The 19,127-nt window shown below is 32.5% G+C and overlaps 3 protein-coding genes across 4 annotated transcripts; 2 read left to right on the forward strand and 1 right to left on the reverse strand.

Annotated features, from left to right (window-relative positions):
• The first annotated feature begins 8,313 nt into the window (after positions 1 to 8,313).
• Positions 8,314 to 11,768, forward strand: LOC107934091 (uncharacterized). Its single transcript, XM_041074848.1, has 8 exons — positions 8,314 to 8,346; positions 8,649 to 8,701; positions 8,925 to 8,987; positions 9,074 to 9,374; positions 9,775 to 9,863; positions 9,962 to 10,186; positions 10,533 to 10,628; positions 11,134 to 11,768. Exons 3-8 carry the CDS (start codon positions 8,958 to 8,960, stop codon positions 11,644 to 11,646), a joined length of 1,254 nt encoding a protein of 417 aa, XP_040930782.1. The 5' UTR covers positions 8,314 to 8,346; positions 8,649 to 8,701; positions 8,925 to 8,957; the 3' UTR covers positions 11,647 to 11,768.
• Positions 11,769 to 12,412: 644 nt separating this feature from the next.
• On the forward strand, positions 12,413 to 15,897 carry LOC107934095 (formyltetrahydrofolate deformylase 2, mitochondrial). 2 transcript variants are annotated; one of them, XR_005899807.1, is made up of 9 exons: positions 12,488 to 12,801; positions 12,970 to 13,082; positions 13,614 to 13,764; positions 13,835 to 13,908; positions 14,034 to 14,193; positions 14,448 to 14,546; positions 14,645 to 14,731; positions 14,997 to 15,068; positions 15,282 to 15,415. XR_005899807.1 is itself a non-coding variant. In XM_016866444.2 (8 exons), exons 1-8 carry the CDS (start codon positions 12,661 to 12,663, stop codon positions 15,426 to 15,428), a joined length of 972 nt encoding a protein of 323 aa, XP_016721933.1. In that variant the 5' UTR covers positions 12,413 to 12,660; the 3' UTR covers positions 15,429 to 15,897. The 2 variants fall into 2 exon arrangements, 1 of the variants encoding a protein (XP_016721933.1); XM_016866444.2 differs by lacking the exon at positions 14,997 to 15,068 and having other exon boundaries at positions 12,413 to 12,801; positions 15,282 to 15,897.
• A 231-nt stretch (positions 15,898 to 16,128) lies between these two features.
• Positions 16,129 to 18,429, reverse strand: LOC107934093 (VAN3-binding protein). Its single transcript, XM_016866443.2, has 5 exons — positions 17,754 to 18,429; positions 17,280 to 17,667; positions 16,950 to 17,176; positions 16,797 to 16,854; positions 16,129 to 16,499 (listed from the first exon to the last, which is right to left on the reverse strand). Exons 1-5 carry the CDS (start codon positions 18,015 to 18,017, stop codon positions 16,261 to 16,263), a joined length of 1,176 nt encoding a protein of 391 aa, XP_016721932.1. The 5' UTR covers positions 18,018 to 18,429; the 3' UTR covers positions 16,129 to 16,260.
• Positions 18,430 to 19,127: the final 698 nt, after the last annotated feature.

Here is a 19,127-nt window from a genome sequence, read left to right on the forward strand (position 1 = left end):
TATCCATTTTTCCTAAAAATTCTCTTTCCTTTTTTAACAGTTCAAATACCATCCTCAATTTTCTTATTTTTATTATCCACCTTTATTCTCTTTAATTCTACTTTTGGTCAGCCCAGCATTCATCATTTCAAGACCATTATTTTTAGGCCTAATCATGTATAAAGCCCTCAAATTTTAAAAAAAAAAATTTAAGTTCCCTTTTTTTTTAATCAATTGAGCACTTGAATTTTTAAAATACATAAGAAAGGCCCTTAAATTTTTTCAAAAAAAAACATTAAGCCCTTTTTTTTTCTTTTTTTTCTCACTCAATTGAGCACTTAAACTTCTTTAAAAAAAGTAATTAATCCCCTGCATTTTTTCACTTAATTGGGTACTTAAACTTTCAAAATGCATCAAAAAGATCCTCAATTTTTTTTAAAAAAAAAGTAATAAAGCCCTTGCTTTTATTAAAAATTTTAAAAATTAGAAAAAAATTATAAATTTTATAAAAGTTATTAAATTTTAATAAAAATATAAAATATATTAAAAAATATATATTTTTTTATAAAAATTGTAAAAACTAAAAAAATTGTAAAATTTTATAAAAACCATAAAAAATAACAACCCCTAGTTTTTTTAATTAAAGTCATCACGTGTCGCAACACAACGTGACATGTGGCGAAAAATAAATAAAAATCAATAAAAGTTATAAAAAATTTATAAAACACTTCTTTTGGTACGATAATTTTTATAAAAAAAATTTATGAAATTTATTTTTCTTTACATTTTGTATAATTTTCTTGCGTTTTTATAACATTTTATATTTTTTTTTCTAATTTTTAATCAAAGCAGGAGTTTAGTTGCTTCTTTTTTTTTTTGAAAAAAGTTTAAAGGTCTTTTTGATGCATTTTAAAAGTTCAAGTACCCAATTGAGTACAAAAAATAAAAGAGCTTAATTGCTTTTTTTTAAAAGGTTTAAGGGCTTTTTTAATGTATTTGGAAAGTTTAAGTAAGTTGAAAAAAAAATTAATTATTTTTTATAAAAAATTTGAAGGCTTTATTTTGATTATATAAGGATTGAATCATGATTGCATATTAATTAAGGAAGGCCATGAATTATGAGCTGTCTATTATCTCCATGATAGAAGTTCAACATCTGCTCTGTTATCTTGCATGCTTGATCATGCTTATATTCCACTTTTATTCCAACATTGGTTGAAGATTGAAGTGAGAAAACTAGTTTTGAAAATTTTAGTTTAAACTAACTAATTAATTTGTAAATAACAACCAATTTTCACTTTTTTCTATTATACCCATAAAACTTTTTTGAGGATATTAATGAAAAATTTCAAATATTTGAAGGTGCTCCTTAATAAATATATAAATAAATAAATAAATAAAAAGACAATGATATTTCTAACCTTTTAACTTTATGAAATAAACTATTTTGGGTTTTCATAAAATTTTCAGTTTATTTTTTCCCTCAATTTACTTCTTTTGTTAAAAATATCCGAAATAGATGAAAATTTTAATGGATAGTTAAGTTGGTGCAAAAATTCATTAAAAAAGACTCAAATAAAAAAAATTTTCATTTAAAATTTCAAAAAATTATAACAATTATTTAAACATTCAAAAAAATATTATAATTTTTTAAAAAATAAAAAATATTATAAGTTTTCTATAAAAATACTAAAAATTATAATTTTTAATTGTTTTATTCTTTTCCATGATTTATTGTTCTTTTAAATATTAAAAATGTTAGACAATAGCTCGGCCCAAGCAGAAGCAATAGCAAAACTATAAATTTTCATTCATTTTCTATCAATCAAAACTTGCAATTTGAAGGGAAAAAAAATACAATGGATCCCAAACCTTAAAATTTAAAAACAAAATTGCTCATTCCAAAGGTACATCAACATCGCCATCATCATATTATTTATGATATCTTTTCTTCTTTTTTTTTTTTCAAACACAGATGTGGATTTTCACATGTTTAATCAATCCGACATTTGGTACGCCAATTCAACAACTGAACGGACTGTTAAATTTTTCATGAATGACATAAATTTAAAGATGAAAATAGACAATTTTTTTATAGAAGATTAAATTAAATTTTTTATAAAATTAAAAAGGTTTAAAAATATTATTATATTTAAAAAATTTGGAGAATTCTAGTCCACTTGCTGTCCTGCTCTTTAAGTGAAGGTGAAAAAGATGAGTTTGGGAAATTATATCCAATTGATAAAGCGCTATAGCTGAAGCGCAACCATGCCGAAGAAGAAAAGTAAAAGCGCGACAATCAAAATGCGGGAGAAAAAGTAATTTTCAAACTTTAACTTTAATTTTTTTATTTAATCACGAAATTATTTGATATTTGATATTTTGATTATATTCTGTTAAATCATTAATGAAATATTAATATAATTATTTTGGTATAATAATAAAATTAATTTTTTAATATTTTTAAATTTAATCAATTTAATTTTAATTTTAAAAATTAATAAATTTAATCTTTTAACATTATACATTATATTAATTTAGTCTTAAACTTTTTTAAAAAATTAAATTAATTTTAAAAACATATAAATTTATTTAAAAATTCATTTTGATAAAAAATATATTTTATGATTTTTATATATTTTATTGAAAAATTAAATGTTAAGTAATTTTTTTATTTTATTTTTTGAATCAGAACTACATGGATGGAACTAAATTTATTATTTTATCCCTTAAAAAAAGTTATGTCAACATTTCATTAATAATTTAATAAATGAATAATTAAAATATAAAATGTTGATAAAATTAATGACTAAATTAAAAATCTTGGGGTTAGAAGCTAATAATTAGATATTACTTATGTAATTTAACCTTAAAATAAATTTTTAAAAATTTTAATTTAATAAACTTAATTGCCCCACCTCAATTCTTTTTATTGATAAACGATAGCAAAGGTCAAGGGATGCTGCTATCGCCTACGAGCATCAAAGCGCTACTCGTAAAGCGCAACAATCTTAGCGGTCAAAAAAGATTACGCCTTTTCTTTTTTATAAGAGTTAGATTAAAAAAAAAAGTAATTTAAATCAACAATCACTCAACTTTAAGATTAAGATAGCTAACAAAACAGTAATCTAGGTTTCATTTCAGTCACTCAACTTTCAAAAGGTTATAAAACAGTCACTAATGTCGAAACCATTTTTTTAAAAACGGGAATCGACTTTGTTTAAAGGCGAAAATCAAAACAGGAGTCGCCACCGATCTTTATTTGGTGTGATCGGATCACCTTTGTTTTTATAAAACGTTTTGGTTTACTAAAACGATATTTTTTTTAGTTTACGAAACTCGAGAGAATGGACTCGGGAGTCGGTTACGTGCGAGAAAGGATTAGCACCCCCGACAAGCCCAAAAATTGGTACCGAATTGATTAGTTAGTGTCTTAATGTCGAAAATTGAAAATCGAGAATGGGTTTGAAATACGATCTTTTCTATTAATATCGATTTTAAAATTCTTGAATTAACTCAAAATGATTGTTTAAAGATTTCCTTATCTCGAGATATCAGAGTATCACATCCCGTAAGTTATGACACAATACAATGAATTCTCGAGCGCAAGGTCGTCTTTTAATTTAAATAAGAATTTCATGTGTTTCAAAACTCAAAAAAGATATTTGACTATTTAGAAACAACGATAAAATCGAAACCCTGTAATTAGAGCACAATTCCTCGATATTCTAAAATGCAAAAAATTGCCTTATTTAGAAAATTTCGTTTTTTGAATAGTAGCGAATACAATATTTAAACGACGTATATTATTTATTTAGGTTAAAATAAAGCGATTTGTTGGATAAATATATTGGGGTCTAATTTGAGGCAATGATATAAAATATAATATAATAGTGAATATGAGCGATAATACATGACTAACATCACGTAAATGTATGACGATAATGTGAAAATATAAGCGAGCGTATTGTGGTACATGCAATGACGATAATGATTCAACATACATTATTTACATGCTAGCATTAGCTATGGAAGAACAATAAGAACATATATAACAATCTAAAAAGGTATGGAACCAATCAAAATAAATAAAACGTATGAACCATTTGAAAAAAGATAGCAAATAAGCTTAAAAATAAATAATAGTAAATAAATGAATTTTTGAAATCAATAATGCATAAAACGATTTAAAAAAATTATATATACATAAATTTTATAACAAATAATATAGACATAAGTACATAAAGTTTAAAAATGGGTAATACAAAAACTTATAATAAATAATACATAGAATACTTAAAATAAATAAATAGAATTTTGAAAAAATACAAAAAAAAACAGTTTAAGATAATGAAATAATTTTAAATAAATAGTACATGAAACGATTTAAAATAGAAAATGGTACTTTAGAGTAAAAACGTAGCAATTTATAATAACTAATACGAATAAGGTTCTTAATGTCAGGCAAAATAGTATAAATTATCCAAAACAGATCAATAAAAGGTTTAAAACATCATGTGAAAAATTTAAAAATGAATATGCAAAATAATGGAATATAAAAAGAACAAATAGTCTAATAAAAAATGAAAATAAAATATGTAATATATGTATGCATTAAAATAATTGATATGTAAAAACTTAAAATAAACAAATATAAAACAGTTTTTTTAAATAAAAAAAAAACCAAAGACAAATACACAAATATTGTATAGAGTTTGAAACTAAATAAAATAATATCTAAATAAATTGTAAATGGGACATATAATAAAATATAATGAAACAGTTTGAAACCAAAGGGGGAGTGATAAAATTAAAATCAAAGTAAAAATTGGGGTATAAATCATAAATAACAGAAAGTTGCCAAGGACTAAATCAAAGCGCGCTGGAATTTGTGAGGGCGAAATAGGACATTATCCCAAGCCCAATGCGCAGCGTTTTATTAGTTCAGTCCAGTGATCAAATCAGAAACAGAATAAAATAATTGGGCGAGATTTGAAAGAAAAAAAGGGAGCAAATCAGGACTAAATAAAAGATCAGCAAAGGGGGAGGGACCATAGTGGGTAATTTCCCATTTAAGGGAAACGCGTAGACCCCCCTGAAGCGGGTCGGGTCGCGCACGGGCACCCCCAAAACGGTGCTGTTTCGGCCCTTAGACCACCTCCTCAAAACGCTGTCGTTTCATAACTGTATAAAGGCCCAAAATTTTTTTGTTATTTCATTTTAACCCTAGTGTTTTAAAAAAACAAACAGAGAGCCTCCCTTTACTCTCTCTCCCTCTTTCTTTTCTTCTCTTAACCTCCCCCATGGCCGACTATGGGTTCATCGGAGGGTGCATCTATGCCCACGAACGGCGGTTGGCGCCATGCAAGGCGGGCTCTTTCGGCCCTCTCTTGGATAGGCTTGACGACTGAACCTCGCAACTGGCAGCAACGTAAGAAAAGAGAGGGACCATTCGGTTCTTCGCCCTCCACCGCGACCAATGGCCGAATCCCTGGGGTTCAGTGGCCTCCAAATCGGCCAGGGAACGCCGGAGTCTCCCCCCAAACAGCGAATCGGAGGTACGCTTTGTTATTTTTCTTTTATTTTTGTTTTGTAAACGAAAAATAAAAAGAAACAAAATAAAATACAGAGAAAATCGGAGACTGAAACACCAACAAAATATTCACCTTTCGAAAATTTTATTCCTTTTTTATTAATCTTCTTTGCAAAGTGTTCGTAAAAAATTACAAGGGGATCGAGAATGGCTTTTATAGCCGAATACACACTCGTTCTATTTCTATTCTCTGTTTGTTTCTTCTTTGTTTTTTGCTTTTTGTTTTCTGCTTCTTTTTTGTTTTTCCTAATTTTGTTTTCTTGTATTTTGCGTGTTTTGATTTGTTTTGCAGGTGTCAGACGCGGGTGGATGGGGGTTGGCTCGCGAGGAGGTGAGGGGCAGAGGAGGCATGCGGCAGCTGAAGCTTAAAGAGGCCAGTTAAATTGCCACGTTGGATGTCTACAGTAGAAATTGAAAAAAAAATCCTTAATAATAAGAAGAAGGAGAAGAAAGAAAGAAAAAAGGAGAAGAGAAAGTGCTCTCGTGGAAACCCAATCGGATTCCACCCAAGAATCGATTTCGATATCGTCCAATAGCAAAACTTTGTCCGTAACAACCGCCATAAAACTCTCTTTTGCTTCACCAGAACTCCCCATGCCGCTTACTCAACCATTTCAACAACATGGAGTGCCGTCTCCCCATTTGAATCATGCAAGATAGCCAATTCTAGATTGTGCTGAATTAATCATAGAGCTACGTCTAAGTAGAAAGGAGAATTTGATCAGCTATTTTATAAATAGAAAATAAAGACATAAAGTATGGACTCAATGGCTTTAACCATTACTAAACATCTAATAGACTTCACTTCATAGTTCACACCAAATAAATCAGTAGTGATGGTTGTTATAAGTAACCCAATATAACCCTCCTAATTAAGATGCTCAGCAGTGGTCACATTGTAAAGATACCAAACCATATCTCGGTGGCCTTTTTGTGTAGCAATGCAGAGTGGTGTCACCCCCTAGTTCCCCCTTAACTCTGGCAAAAGTTTGTTCTTTTTCACCATTACCTCCGCAATCCTAATAATACCCGAAGCAACGAAAACGAAAAGAACAGTGTTACTGGATTTGTCCCTTTGTTCCAAGTCTGATACACTCATCAACTTGACTACCTCCTCCACAAATCCAATGTGTCCGACCCTTACAACAATGTGAAGAGCTGTTTCCAATTGGTTGGTTATCCTAACATTTGCAGCACCTGGATGAATATTTAGGAACTCTTTAGCTTTTCCCCAATCACCTTTCATTGCGGCTTGATGTAAAGGTGCATACAAGGTAAGCCGTATAGAAGTCTTATTACTCCCTGCCACCCATTATATTGATCGAATGTCAGAATTTCGAGTTGTTCTTAGACAAAAGCCTGTCCAAAAACTAGATGCGCTAGCTTCACCTGCTGGTCTGTCTTTGACTGTATGATCGCTGATTTGATCCAAATCTTTTTCTGGCATCAAACAACTTACCTTCAATATCAATGATTTTTACCCAATGAAAGGTACCTCCTCAATTAAAACGGTACCTTCAATATATTACACAGATGTAAAGTTTTTGTTGGGGAAGATAATGTATCAAGATTTGCAGAGTAGGTAAGAAAATTTCATCAGAAGTGTTTTTTTTTTTTGAAAAAAATGTAGGATTGGATTTCAGCGGCTTTGTGCGGATGACATAATTTGTCTGCAGTTTCAGTGGCAGCAATGAGAGACCATAAGTCTAGTAGTTGATTTGGGAATCACTAGAGGCATCTCTATTTTTTTCTCCTCCTCCTTCTTCCCCTCTTCTTCTTTTTCTCTTTTTAAACCCTAAAATGGTGCTAGTAGGGCTGTTAAAGTGCGAGTAATCGGTCAGCTGGACGGTTTTTTCACACCAAGGATGCCGTCACTTGCCATGTCACTTTTCCTTGATGTCTGTGACTGAATACGACAAAAAGAACTGTTTTGTAACTTTTCAAAAGTTGAGTAATTAAAATGAAACCTAAGTGACTGTTTTGTCAGCTACCAAAATTAGGTGATTGTTAGTGTAATTTATTCAAAAAAAAATTGTAAGTAATAGACATCATTTACAATTAAATATTGCACACAAATGAAACAAATATTGGGCTTTGATTCAGGAAAATTTGCGTTTAATCAGTTTTCACTTTTCATCAATAGTGATAAACTGCTTAAAGTTCACCCAATTATAATCAAAATTTATTTTTATTGCTTAATTATAAAATAATTTAAATTAATCATCTAATTTACCAAGTTCATTTTTTTGTCATTTCTCCATCACTTACGATTAAGACTTAGATGATAGAAGGCGTATAAGTTTAAAAATAATATAATAATATATTTAGTCCTTAATAATTACATATTTTATTAATTTGATTATGATTATAAAAAATTTACCGAATTCATTTTTTTGTCATTTTTCCATCACTTACGATTAAGACTTAGATGATAGAAGGCGTATAAGTTTAAAAATGATATAATAATATATTTAGTCCTTAATAATTACATATTTTATTAATTTGATTATGATTATAAAATAATTAACTCTCAAACATTTATAAATTATCTCAGTTTAATCATGATTATAAAAAAAATTATTTTTTAATAATATACACCAGATAGATTAATTATTAAATTACGTGTTAAGAAAAAAAACCGAGACCGGGTTATCTGAAGTTGACTTTTTAGATTTTACCAGTAGCGCAACAATTCTATTATAAATTCAACACAATCACAATTCATAAGTGGCAGTAAACAAGACAGCTTTCGAGCGGAAACACTCTCTGCAACTGTAAGTAATTACAACCTTCGTAGCTCATCCTCATTTTGCTTATATAGAATCGAATCTTGTTTGTTTTTCTTCAGATTTCTGCTCATCCATCATTTTAATAAAGAACCCTTTCCTAGTTTGTATCGTATAGTTTGTTATTGTTTTTCAGTTGGTTTCTTTATACGCATCTATACTTGTATCATTAGCTTCTTCAATTACTTGACTGGTGAAGATCTTTTTCCCCATGAATTTACTTTCTTTTCTGGGAAAATTTGAGTTTTTGGCTTTGTTGACTTGCTTGTTTGCCTGGGTTTGAATCACAGGCGTGTTATTTGCTGCGGTGTGTGTTGGCAAGGATTTACTCCGGTTGTCAGTGGTATGTGATGATTTTTTTTTTGTCGGCAGGGTGTGTGTTGTCTTTTTAAGCTGCGAAGTACCGGCGCATATTTTAGGCTTAGCATCAAACAACAGCGGGGGATTATACTAAAATGAATAAACACCAAATCAGTCGTGCGAAAGGAAAGGTTATCTATTCCGCAGGAGTTAGTTCTTCATTTTGGTTATAATGGTTCAATGTTTTCATTGATTTTCATATGTAGATATGCAAGGCACGAGTGGCAGAGTTGGTACATATGACACTGGATGATGGAAGTTATCTAAAAGTAACACTTCTAGTCTCCTACTCTTTTCTTCCTCCTTTTACCATATTTTTTTCTTGTTATTAGTAAGTTCCTCACTTAATCCGCAGGGTAACTGGGACAAAAGGATCGAGTTACTAGATAAAGTGATAAAGAAACTCAAAGACCCACAATTCCTGCTGGAACGGTTGACATTGTTGCAACAGTTAAGTAATACAGCTCTGAGCCAATACTCTGTAAACGAGATTCACAAGGGACATCTGAACTCCAACCAACTCGATCAGAATGAAGTTCTACATTTGGACTCCAACCAATCCAGTCGGAAGGAAGTTCTATTTCTCGACGACCACATCTTCTTTCAGATATTAGCTCTAGATAGATTGATATGGGTGTTATATCGACATCTCAAAGGTACAAGTTTTGAGGGGTTATTGAGTGCTGATTGTAGTGAATGGTTCTTCTTCTGTTTTTTTTAGAACCAAAGACACTTATCAAAATACTGAAGTCATCTTGAGAGAGCAGAAGCTCTTTACGACGACACAAACGAGAGCTAATCATCTTTGAGTGCTTCTTAGCAGCTAGTAAAGTCCCTCTTTCATTGCCACAGCTTCTGCAACTAAGACACCACCAGCAACCTCTTTCCTAATACAGTCTTTGCTTCATTAAGTACCAAGGGATAGAAAAATTGATGGATGTTGAATTGTGCTTCATTTATGATTTATAACATTATATACTTATAGTCATCAAATATTAATGTATCTAGTGTTTTAATATTTCTTTGTTAATTTTTAATGTGACACAATCATCGTAGGTAATTTTTTAAACCACGCTAAAGATCTGTTTGCGAGCATCCGAAGGTACGAGGAGAGTTACCGATCCAGGAAGGAAGAACTTGAGCAGGCAATACCAATTATCTTTCTATTCCCTCTCTGTATTTTCTTTTTAGTTTTAAATTTTTGTTAGGATAATTAGATTGACTTTCTATTGTGCAAATACAGGATCAGGAGTTTCTAAAGCAGGCGGTTCAATCAATGAAGTATAGGGCTGATCCTCTTTTAAATCTCAAAAAGATGATGGAACTGATTACTACTATCGTAGCAGTTGTGAACCTAGAGAGCTATGATCAGGTTGGAGGATACTTTGTAGTTAACTTATGTACTTTTGAAAGAAAGGCGAGGCAGTTAATACTCGGCCTTCCTCCAGCCCCACTTCACAGCCAAGCGGTAAGAATTTTGAGCGGGAGAATCATTTTCAAGAATAATGCAAAAATAAACTAATTTCAATCATGGTGCATTTAGATTTTTTTTGAACCTCACTATGACATATCTTTCAAATTTCAATCAACAAATAGATTTTAATTTCTAATTTAATGCTTTGCTTTATTGATCATAGCATTAGCCGCATGCTGGATGCAGATAAAATGGTTAGTGTTGATTAAAATTAAAAAGTGCAGTAAACTGTCTTTTATCTTTGGTTTGTTGAATTCACAGATATTGTTGAAAACCAGTCAACATAAAGTAATTCGTTTTCACGGTTTGTAATCTTTACGCCTTTATGTTTCTAATGTAGATCATCTGTCAAGAGGGACAACCAGATGAAATGTCTTTAATCATAAATTTACTGGCAGAGAGAGTAGAAAATTTAAAGCTGCCCAGCCAAGAGATGGTAAGAACTGAATTTTTGAATTTTATCAAGCAAGTGATGACCTGAATCAATCATGTTCACCGCTTTCTATCCACATATCATTTAAGGAATGATGCAAAACTTTTGATTTAATCTTTCGTTATTCAACCCAATTAAATTATAACTCATCTCACTCACTCCTTCCAGCATATTTTTATTTTCATTTTTCAAAAATTATTTTTAAACATTTCAATCAAACACGGTTTTTAAGAAATGGAATATAAAAATTGTCTTTATTTCTTGAAACCAACCAGAACCTAAATTTGTTGTATAAGATCAAATAAGAAATAAGCAAATATGAGGCAGAGAGACATACAGGCACAATGAAGACTATCGATTTTCATGTGCAATGCTATTAATCTTGTCTTAGATTCAAATAATGATGGTCCAATAAGTTTAGGTTTTTGTTGCAAAGTTAATTGTGTGATATGCTTATTTTTGGACTATTTTCTGATTTCTCTTTTCCTTGTAATTGCTTGCTACACAGTCGTATCCTCTCCTAATAGAACAAGATCTTGATTTTGACATTCCTATGGAAGACTTTATGGATGATACCTGTATCATCCACAGCTACAAGGTCTTTAAGCGTAATGGCGACGTGCTGAATGAGATATTTGAAAACTACCCTAATATTGCAGACAATTTTAGAATTACCCACCCAGATTCTCAAAGCTTCTTTATGAACTCGCTAGCAGAATTGTATCAAAAGATAAAAAGTGAGGAAGAGATGCTCCAGCAAAACGATATCACAAATATGTTGTCAATGATCCAAGACGAGGAGCTACAAGATATCGCAGATATGGAGTCAAAACTCCAAGACTTGGAACTCAGTGGTTTGCAGCTTTCAGGGCTAAAAGAAAGGTTGAAAGAGGTCCGTGAAAGTAAACGCTTGCTACAACAGATCAACGGTAGGAAAGCTATCGAAAACAAAGCCAGGCGGGAGAGAGAAGAAGCCGAGCAGCAGCTGCTGGCCAAGTTACAGAAGAAACGAAGATTTTAGTAATCATTATTAGTATTTTTTTCCTTTTTTACCATAGTGATTCGATGATTAGATCACTTATAGATGCAGTAGTGTGTTGTAATGAGACATCCATTATATATATAAATTGTGAATTGAAGTTCTCTTTCGTTTTTTTATACAACTTACATATCAATGCCTCAAAAGTTCTTAAGAGTTTCATGTGTCCTACATATGTACTCATGAAACCTAGCTATGGTGAGGACCAAGTAGTCTCCCAGCAAGGTTGTAGGGGCCGAGATACTTATTAATTAGTTGAGATTTAAAGGGTTTTGTAATTATATAAAAAGCACTACTACTAAATGACTTGTTTATACATACATGGAATTATAAAACTATTGAAAAAGATTATTACAAGAAAAATGTTTATAAATATATTTAATACTATAACAATTAACAAGTAGACCTAATCACGAGTCAAGCTAGATCAATGTAATAGTAAGAAAATTAAAAATAAAATAAGAGTTATATAATATCTAAATAATAACAATATAATAGCAAAATTACATCAAAATGATAGCAAAATTACATCAAAATGGTAGCAAACAACAACAAAACAACAATGGAAAAATGATTTGGCAAATTCAAGTCAGGAAAAAAAAATTACCTAATACCCGAAAATAGACCTTATTTTTTATTCGAACTTTTATATTTTTATTCAAATTTTCTATTTTTTAAGTGAAATTTAAGTATCAACCACTAACCCAACCGAGTTAAAATCAGGCAGCATAAAAACATATGCTGCCGTTCATGCATTAGCCTCATTAATCATTTTATACGATTTTGAAGATAAGGGATGAAAATGTAAATTTTGACTTGAGTTTACCTTAAATAATTTTACACTTAAATCGTATAATTGCTATATTTGATTGGTAGGGAGTCTCAATTCTTTATCCAACGCTGTCGTATCATCTTCTATTTGCGGGCTTCAACAGCCGTAGGGAGAAGGCCGCTAACGCAAATGCCAAGTTTTGGTTGGTAAGCAGAGGTGAAGAAATGGCACTCACAAGACGAGTCTCATCAAGCATTCCCCATTTTTTTGGATTTGCAGAGAGGTCTTTCAAATCTTACAAATTACCCGGAGGTCCCTCTTCTTCTTCCTCTCTAACCCATGGCATCCACGTCTTCCACTGCCCCGTATGTCCCCTATCTCTTTCTTCTTTACCCATTTCCAGATTCCCATCGTTGAATTGGATTTGCCACTTAAGTTTTTTATTCTTGGCGGAAACAAAAATTCCATTAAAATTGATGATTTTGTTAATTTTTTTAATTGAATATGGTGCTCTTGTTTTTTTTTTTTGGTAGGACCAAGTTGGGATAGTTGCAAAGCTATCAGAATGCATAGCTTCAAGAGGAGGAAACATACTTGGGGCCGATATTTTTGTCCCTGAAAAAAAGAACGTCTTTTATTCCAGAAAGTAAGGTTACTTTTAATGGTCTAAAATTTTACAATTCAATGCTAATTGTCTTTGATTGATTAATGCAAGAGATAAACTTGATTCTTGGGTAGCCCTCAATTTTTTCCAAGTTTTATAGACTTAGCTTATCCTAATGAAACATGATCCTCCAGAATCAATGAAGCAAGTGATTGCTGAAATAAAGAATTATTGTACAATTGTGTTGTTGCTGTTGGATGTTTGTTTTTTCGGCTCAAGTTCGACCTACAAAACTCAGCTCAGTACATTGGTTTCATTATGAAAGAGAATTACTGGAATCAAGAAGAGTAGTATTATCTTAACTTTTTTCTAAGTTGCTTTTTTGTTAATCTGTATCAGCATCGGTAAGAAGTAGGTTTGGTTTTGGGTCAGTTTTCTGTGTTTCTCAATGTCGTAGAATGATGTTCGGTCTGGACAAACAGTTAGATGTCCAATGGTGACTGTATTATGTTGCTGCAAGGTGATTGAGTGAACCATAACTAGACCTGGAAGTTGTTATGTGCAAAATTGCAGTGAGTTTCTTTTTGACCCTGTCAAATGGCCTCGGGAGCAAATGGATGAAGACTTCCTAAATCTTTCAAAACTGTTCAGCGCTACGAGATCAGTTGTCAGGGTCCCTGATCTTGATCCCAAGTTTAAAATTGGTATCCTTGCTTCAAAACAGGTATAACTTATTCTTCTTCTCTTAATGTTGATTTATCTTCTGCACGATTGAACTGTTTATCTTGCTCCAGGACCATTGCCTGGTAGATTTGCTACACCGATGGCAGGAGGGAAGACTTCCAGTTGAAATTACTTGTGTGATAAGGTGATGTTTAAACTTTCATCCCTTTTGATGATTTTTGCCATTGTCCTTTTTTCTTCGAAACTCTTGTAGTCCAGTTTGCATTTTGTTTCAAAATTCTGATTTTGGTTTTTTACTTTGTATGGCAGTAATCATGAAAGAGGCCCAAACACTCATGTGATACGCTTTCTTGAAAGGAATAATATCCCATATCATTTTTTGAACACTACAAAAGAGAACAAAAGAGAAGGGGAGATCTTAGAGTTAGTTCTAGATACTGATTTTCTGGTACTTGCCAGGTATATGCAGGTAAATCTGATTATAGATAACCACAATTTTGTTTAAGAAGAATAGACATAACTTTTCTCTTTCTCAAATAACTCTAGATAGTGTTTATCTATATTGAACATTTAACAAAACCATTTAATGTCTGTTCTTGTTGGTATTGTCATTTTGTTTAGCTAAACAATTGTATATCTTATAAGGAGATCAGGTGTATGGGAATCTGTTGAATTAACTAGTACCATGTTTCAGTGCTGGAAAATAACTATTTACTTTTGCAGATTTTATCTGGTAATTTTTTGAGGACATATGGGAAGGATGTAATTAACATTCACCATGGCCTTTTGCCATCATTTAAGGGTGGGAATCCATCCAAACAGGTGAATAGTCTTTCTTATCTATTAGTAATTGAAATGAACACTTCATGCTTCCTTCCTAACTCTAGATGCATGTTAAATTTTCTAGATTATGTTGGCAGGCTTTTGATGCGGGTGTGAAATTAATTGGTGCGACAAGTCACTTTGTGACTGAAGAACTTGATTCGGGGCCTATTATTGAACAAATGGTATTATATTATTTGTTTAGTGCTGCTCTAAACAGCGTTACTACTTTCCTCCTTGCAATGATTACATGATGGTGACTATTCTATTATTTTCCATTCAAAGAAGTAATCAGCTTGAACTACCTTTAGCACAGTTTCTTGAACTTTAAGTAATAGCTGAGGATTCAGTTTTTGCTGTTGGACCATGCATATTGTTATTCTTTAAACTTTCTTGTTGCCAGACAGCTAGTTTGATGGTTGATTCCAGTGTTATGATCAAATTTCTCAGGAAACCGGGGCAAGTTAATTTGATCTGTGAAACTTCCTTAATCGGAGAATGTGCTGAAACAGAGTTTATAAAGTAGTAATCTTTAAGCGACAACTTCTTTCAAGTTTGACTAAATTTGGGTGCTTATTATCTTCTTCTTTTTTTTTCACATATTTTTAACTGTTGTCAAATGATGTTTGTTGCATTTGTATTTGATGCTGCATAACCAATAAATAAATTCGATATTTATACTTTGTTGTTTTATGGCTGCCCTTATTGTTCTGCCCTCGATGTATGCTTTGCCAGGTTGAAAGAGTTTCTCACAGAGACAATTTGGAGAGTTTTGTGCAAAAATCAGAGAACCTTGAGAGGCAATGCCTTGCAAAAGCTATGAGATCATACTGTGAACTGCGAGTGTTGCCATATGAGGAAAACAGGACTGTTGTATTTTAAGAGCAAAAATCAGAAGATAAAGCAGTGTAAAAGGAGGAGGTTAGGGTGTTATGCACCTTCAGTGAGTCATTTAGATTGTCTAGCAAAAGTAATTTCACTCCATACATCTCTAGGTGCATATGCCAGCTCTTAAAAGTCCTCCAAATAGCTGGTTTTTGTCAATGTGGGGAATCTTGTTCATCTTCCTTTGGCTTTGTCTAAAGAAGAGGAGGAAAATTTGGTGCAGTTAACTTCCTAATAGAGGATTATTTGCTTAGAGAGCTTTGCCTGGTTTGTGTGCCATATCAAATATCAAGCTAACCAAGTGGTTGAGCAAGCTCTGGGGACTACATTACTGTAATTGCAGATTTTTCATAGTGATTGGTGAGTTTCTTTTGATAAATAAATGAAAACTAACATTGTGAATGATTGATGTAAGTTAGGGTGCAATGATTGTGATAGTATGGGAGTGGTATGCCATATTTTTGTTTGTTTTTCTTGCACAACCTGTCTTCCACTTGCACAATTTCAATCTTGTCGTTTCTTTTCCCTAGTCTATCCCCTTATCCGACAACCAGGAAAAACTGGAATCTTCCTTTTTTTCTCTTCCGTTTAAGATTATGATTTTTTTTCTCTTTGTGTGTGAATAACTGTGATCGTTGCTATTAGTTTTACATGTTTGCAAGCATGAACATGGTGCAAGTATCTCAAAAAAACTGTGTAAAAATCTCCCTTCAGATACAATGGAAGAACTTGTTGCATAGCTTATACATGGAAATATAGATTCTGTATGAAATTCTTAATGTCACAAAAACCATATTCTGTATATATGCTGCACAAACTATACCATTTCCTATATGGTGTTGTCGATACTCAAAGGTTCGAGAGAAAGCTCAGCTGCTTGGGTATAGCTGACTTGCCGGAGAAGATTTTGAATCCCATCGACCCATTTCTGCTTATGAATCTTGCTTTTACACTTGAATTCTAGAAGACCTTGTCCTGTTTTGAGACCGAAATAGAGTTCCTCACAGGTTTCCCTCTCTTTTCTGTATGGCCATGCAGAGGTCTCATCACAAACTCCATAAACAATGCCTGGTATAATGATAGGAGATTTAATTATACAGAGAAAATGAAAAGATAGTAAGTAATGGTAATCGAGTGTTGCATGTATAGCTACGTGTCTGATATGAATATGTTTTATATATTTTAAAGTTACAGGTAACGTGGGTGGCGGTAGTGTTTTTGTGTCAAAAAGTTGCTTTTTGCTAAAGCTCTATCAGTCAAAGTAAAAGAAAGAAACTACATGAAAAAGGAAGTGCAAAGGGATTAATTAGATGAGAAGTCATTAGATTAATGCGAAATTAGAGGGTAGAGTAATGCAATACTTACATTTATTGTTCTTAGAAAATGCCCCTCCAACGTGTTTGCTTTTTAGCTTAATCATGACCTGACAATAGAGCGTCTGTAAGAGCTTGTAAAGTGAAAACTTACAACTGAATATGTTTTCTCGCATTTTTACCATCTTGTTTGTTTGTTTGTTACCTGAGATTTCTTGTTGATGTAGACATTGACTCGTTTCCATCTAAGTACACCTTTTCGTGTGTGTTGCAATAGTTCGCCCTCACAAGGAGGATTTGGCTCCTTCGTTTGAGTAAGAAAATCAGGAGACCAATAAGCTTCCGTCATGGTCCTCTCGTAAGGACTTATGGCTGCGTTTTTCTTTGCTTCTTTTGGCAATCTGGCTCTCACAGCTGCTTCTCCTCTCAAAGCTGGTTTTGGAGATAAATGATTCAGATTCATAAAAATTGGCATTTGAGTGACAACAATTTAAGATGAACAAAAATGGTACTGGTTTTGAGTGTCCTCAAATACCTGTTGCAGCTGCTGCTGTGAGAGTCATCAGATCACCAGCAGTTTGAATATCAACGGCTGATTTAACAACAGAACCAACACGATCATTATCAGCCCCGGCTAGTTCAGCTAATTCAATGCAATGTGATGCCAAAAGTTGAGTTGCAGATGCCAATGCCGTGCTCATCTTTGAGCCTGTGGTTGTCCCATTGGACTTTCCAGCTGCGGCTAAAGCTGCCAAACCTGCAGCTAGTCCAGCAACCGAAACAGCAGAGTGCACCCGAGCATTTTCCGCACGTATCTTATCTTTCTTCTTCACTGTGTTGGTGCCTAATTCCTTGTGGTGTTGAAACCATTTCCCAATCGATCCACTTTTTCGAGCATGAATCGAATTCAAGACTTTCCCAGCCTAAGTAAACAGAATAGAGAAAACTAGAACATCAGAAACGAAGAAAGGATCAAAAATTAAAAAAAGGGTATAAGATCATTACTCACAATTTGAGGTGCAACAATGGTGTCTGGAAATGAACTTGGATTATGATTGAACTCGAACTGTTTCTGTTTCTGAGAAAGGGCTTTGGAAAGTTCAGATGCAGATAAGGACCATGATCTAGACAAGAACTCCATAGGCTCCTTTGGTGTTTGTGGCTGACGGATAGCTGGTAAAGACGATGCTGCTTTAAGCACTCCATCCTCTTCTAAATTCTCTAACCCGAACAAACAACCAGTCTTCCAATCTGAATAAAACCCAGTTCCCATATCTATCTTGGGATTCTTTCAGCTGATGACAAGGAAACACTTTTAAGGCTTTTGTGTTCGAATTTCAAAAGCTATACTGTAATCTCCTGTAGTTTTGGTATCTATGGGCTTTGATTAAATGAAAGAAAACAAGTCTTAAAGAGGAACTACAAGATTGAGAAGAAGAAAAAGAAGGAAGGAAAATGATTGCCTTTTGAAACCAGAAAGGTGGTGGATTAAGAACAAAACTCAGGGTCTTGTCTGAGCAAAGTTATAATAATTATATGGAGTGGACAATGTTAAAAGGGTCCCTCCATTGAAACAGTGAGTGACAGAATAATTAAACAGGAGCAGATATCAAAATCTAGTGTTTTGAACCCCCCCATGAATTCATTCAACTTTTGTTTACTAAAGGAGACTGGGATTAGTAGTCAAAACAGAAGTTAGAAAACCCATGAATTCATATATAATAATATAATCGTAGTATAGATTAAGGAGCATAAAGAACAGCATTTGTCCTGGATAAAGGGGGACTGTTTCTTAAGACAGGTGCAATTAAGCGCATGTGACCATGATCAAAAGTTGTCGTTGAAGAGTATCTTTCATATTTTCAGCCATAAGAAAAGAATAATCTTTTTCTTTAAAGGGTTTAATATCATTGTCCGATCTCATATTCCAACTGCTAAATTTCATATTTGTAAAAATAATCGAATAGAATGAAAATGAAATAATATATTCAGTCATATATCACTTTCGGTTGTTGGAAAGATTTTTCAAAGTAATTGAACAGAACATTAGTAGCCAATGGTCTTGCATGAAGCTTTGGACTGGTCGGTCGGTTTCGTTTAGTTTTTTATGCTTCCATGGATATCTGCCCCATTTTTTTTTCTCTTCTTTACTTGGATGGGTTAACAACAGTTGCAATTTTCTATGTTTAATAACCAGATATAAAGATTTTATTTTGGGTTAAATATGCTTTGGGCCACTGTAATTTTTAGACTTCTAAATTTTAGGTCTTTTTCTTGTTTGATTTGAAAATTGTGGTCCCTTTTATATTGCTATTAATGAATTTTTATTAAATTTAAATGTATAACATTTTAATATTGTTGATACTAGATATCAGTAAGGGAG

The sequence above is a fragment of the Gossypium hirsutum genome, chromosome A08 (genome assembly GCF_007990345.1).
Source record: "Gossypium hirsutum isolate 1008001.06 chromosome A08, Gossypium_hirsutum_v2.1, whole genome shotgun sequence".
Taxonomy (NCBI): domain Eukaryota; kingdom Viridiplantae; phylum Streptophyta; class Magnoliopsida; order Malvales; family Malvaceae; genus Gossypium; species Gossypium hirsutum.

What these genes read in the sequence shown, in the direction of transcription:
- LOC107934093 (XM_016866443.2), bottom strand. Translation starts at nt 18,017, where the DNA reads ATGGGAACTGGGTTTTATTCAGATTGGAAGACTGGTTGTTTGTTCGGG. An exon ending in ACATCAACAAGAAATCTCAG is followed by an intron (nt 16,855 to 16,949) that starts GTAACAAACAAA and finishes CTCTATTGTCAG; the next exon opens with GTCATGATTAAGCTAAAAAG. An exon ending in ATTTTCTAAGAACAATAAAT is followed by an intron (nt 16,500 to 16,796) that starts GTAAGTATTGCA and finishes TCATTATACCAG; the next exon opens with GCATTGTTTATGGAGTTTGT.
- LOC107934095 (XM_016866444.2), top strand. Translation starts at nt 12,661, where the DNA reads ATGGCACTCACAAGACGAGTCTCATCAAGCATTCCCCATTTTTTTGGA. An exon ending in TCCACGTCTTCCACTGCCCC is followed by an intron (nt 12,802 to 12,969) that starts GTATGTCCCCTA and finishes TTTTTTTGGTAG; the next exon opens with GACCAAGTTGGGATAGTTGC. An exon ending in GGCCTATTATTGAACAAATG is followed by an intron (nt 14,732 to 15,281) that starts GTATTATATTAT and finishes ATGCTTTGCCAG; the next exon opens with GTTGAAAGAGTTTCTCACAG.
- LOC107934091 (XM_041074848.1), top strand. Translation starts at nt 8,958, where the DNA reads ATGACACTGGATGATGGAAGTTATCTAAAA. An exon ending in GGAAGGAAGAACTTGAGCAG is followed by an intron (nt 9,864 to 9,961) that starts GCAATACCAATT and finishes GTGCAAATACAG; the next exon opens with GATCAGGAGTTTCTAAAGCA. An exon ending in AGCTGCCCAGCCAAGAGATG is followed by an intron (nt 10,629 to 11,133) that starts GTAAGAACTGAA and finishes CTTGCTACACAG; the next exon opens with TCGTATCCTCTCCTAATAGA.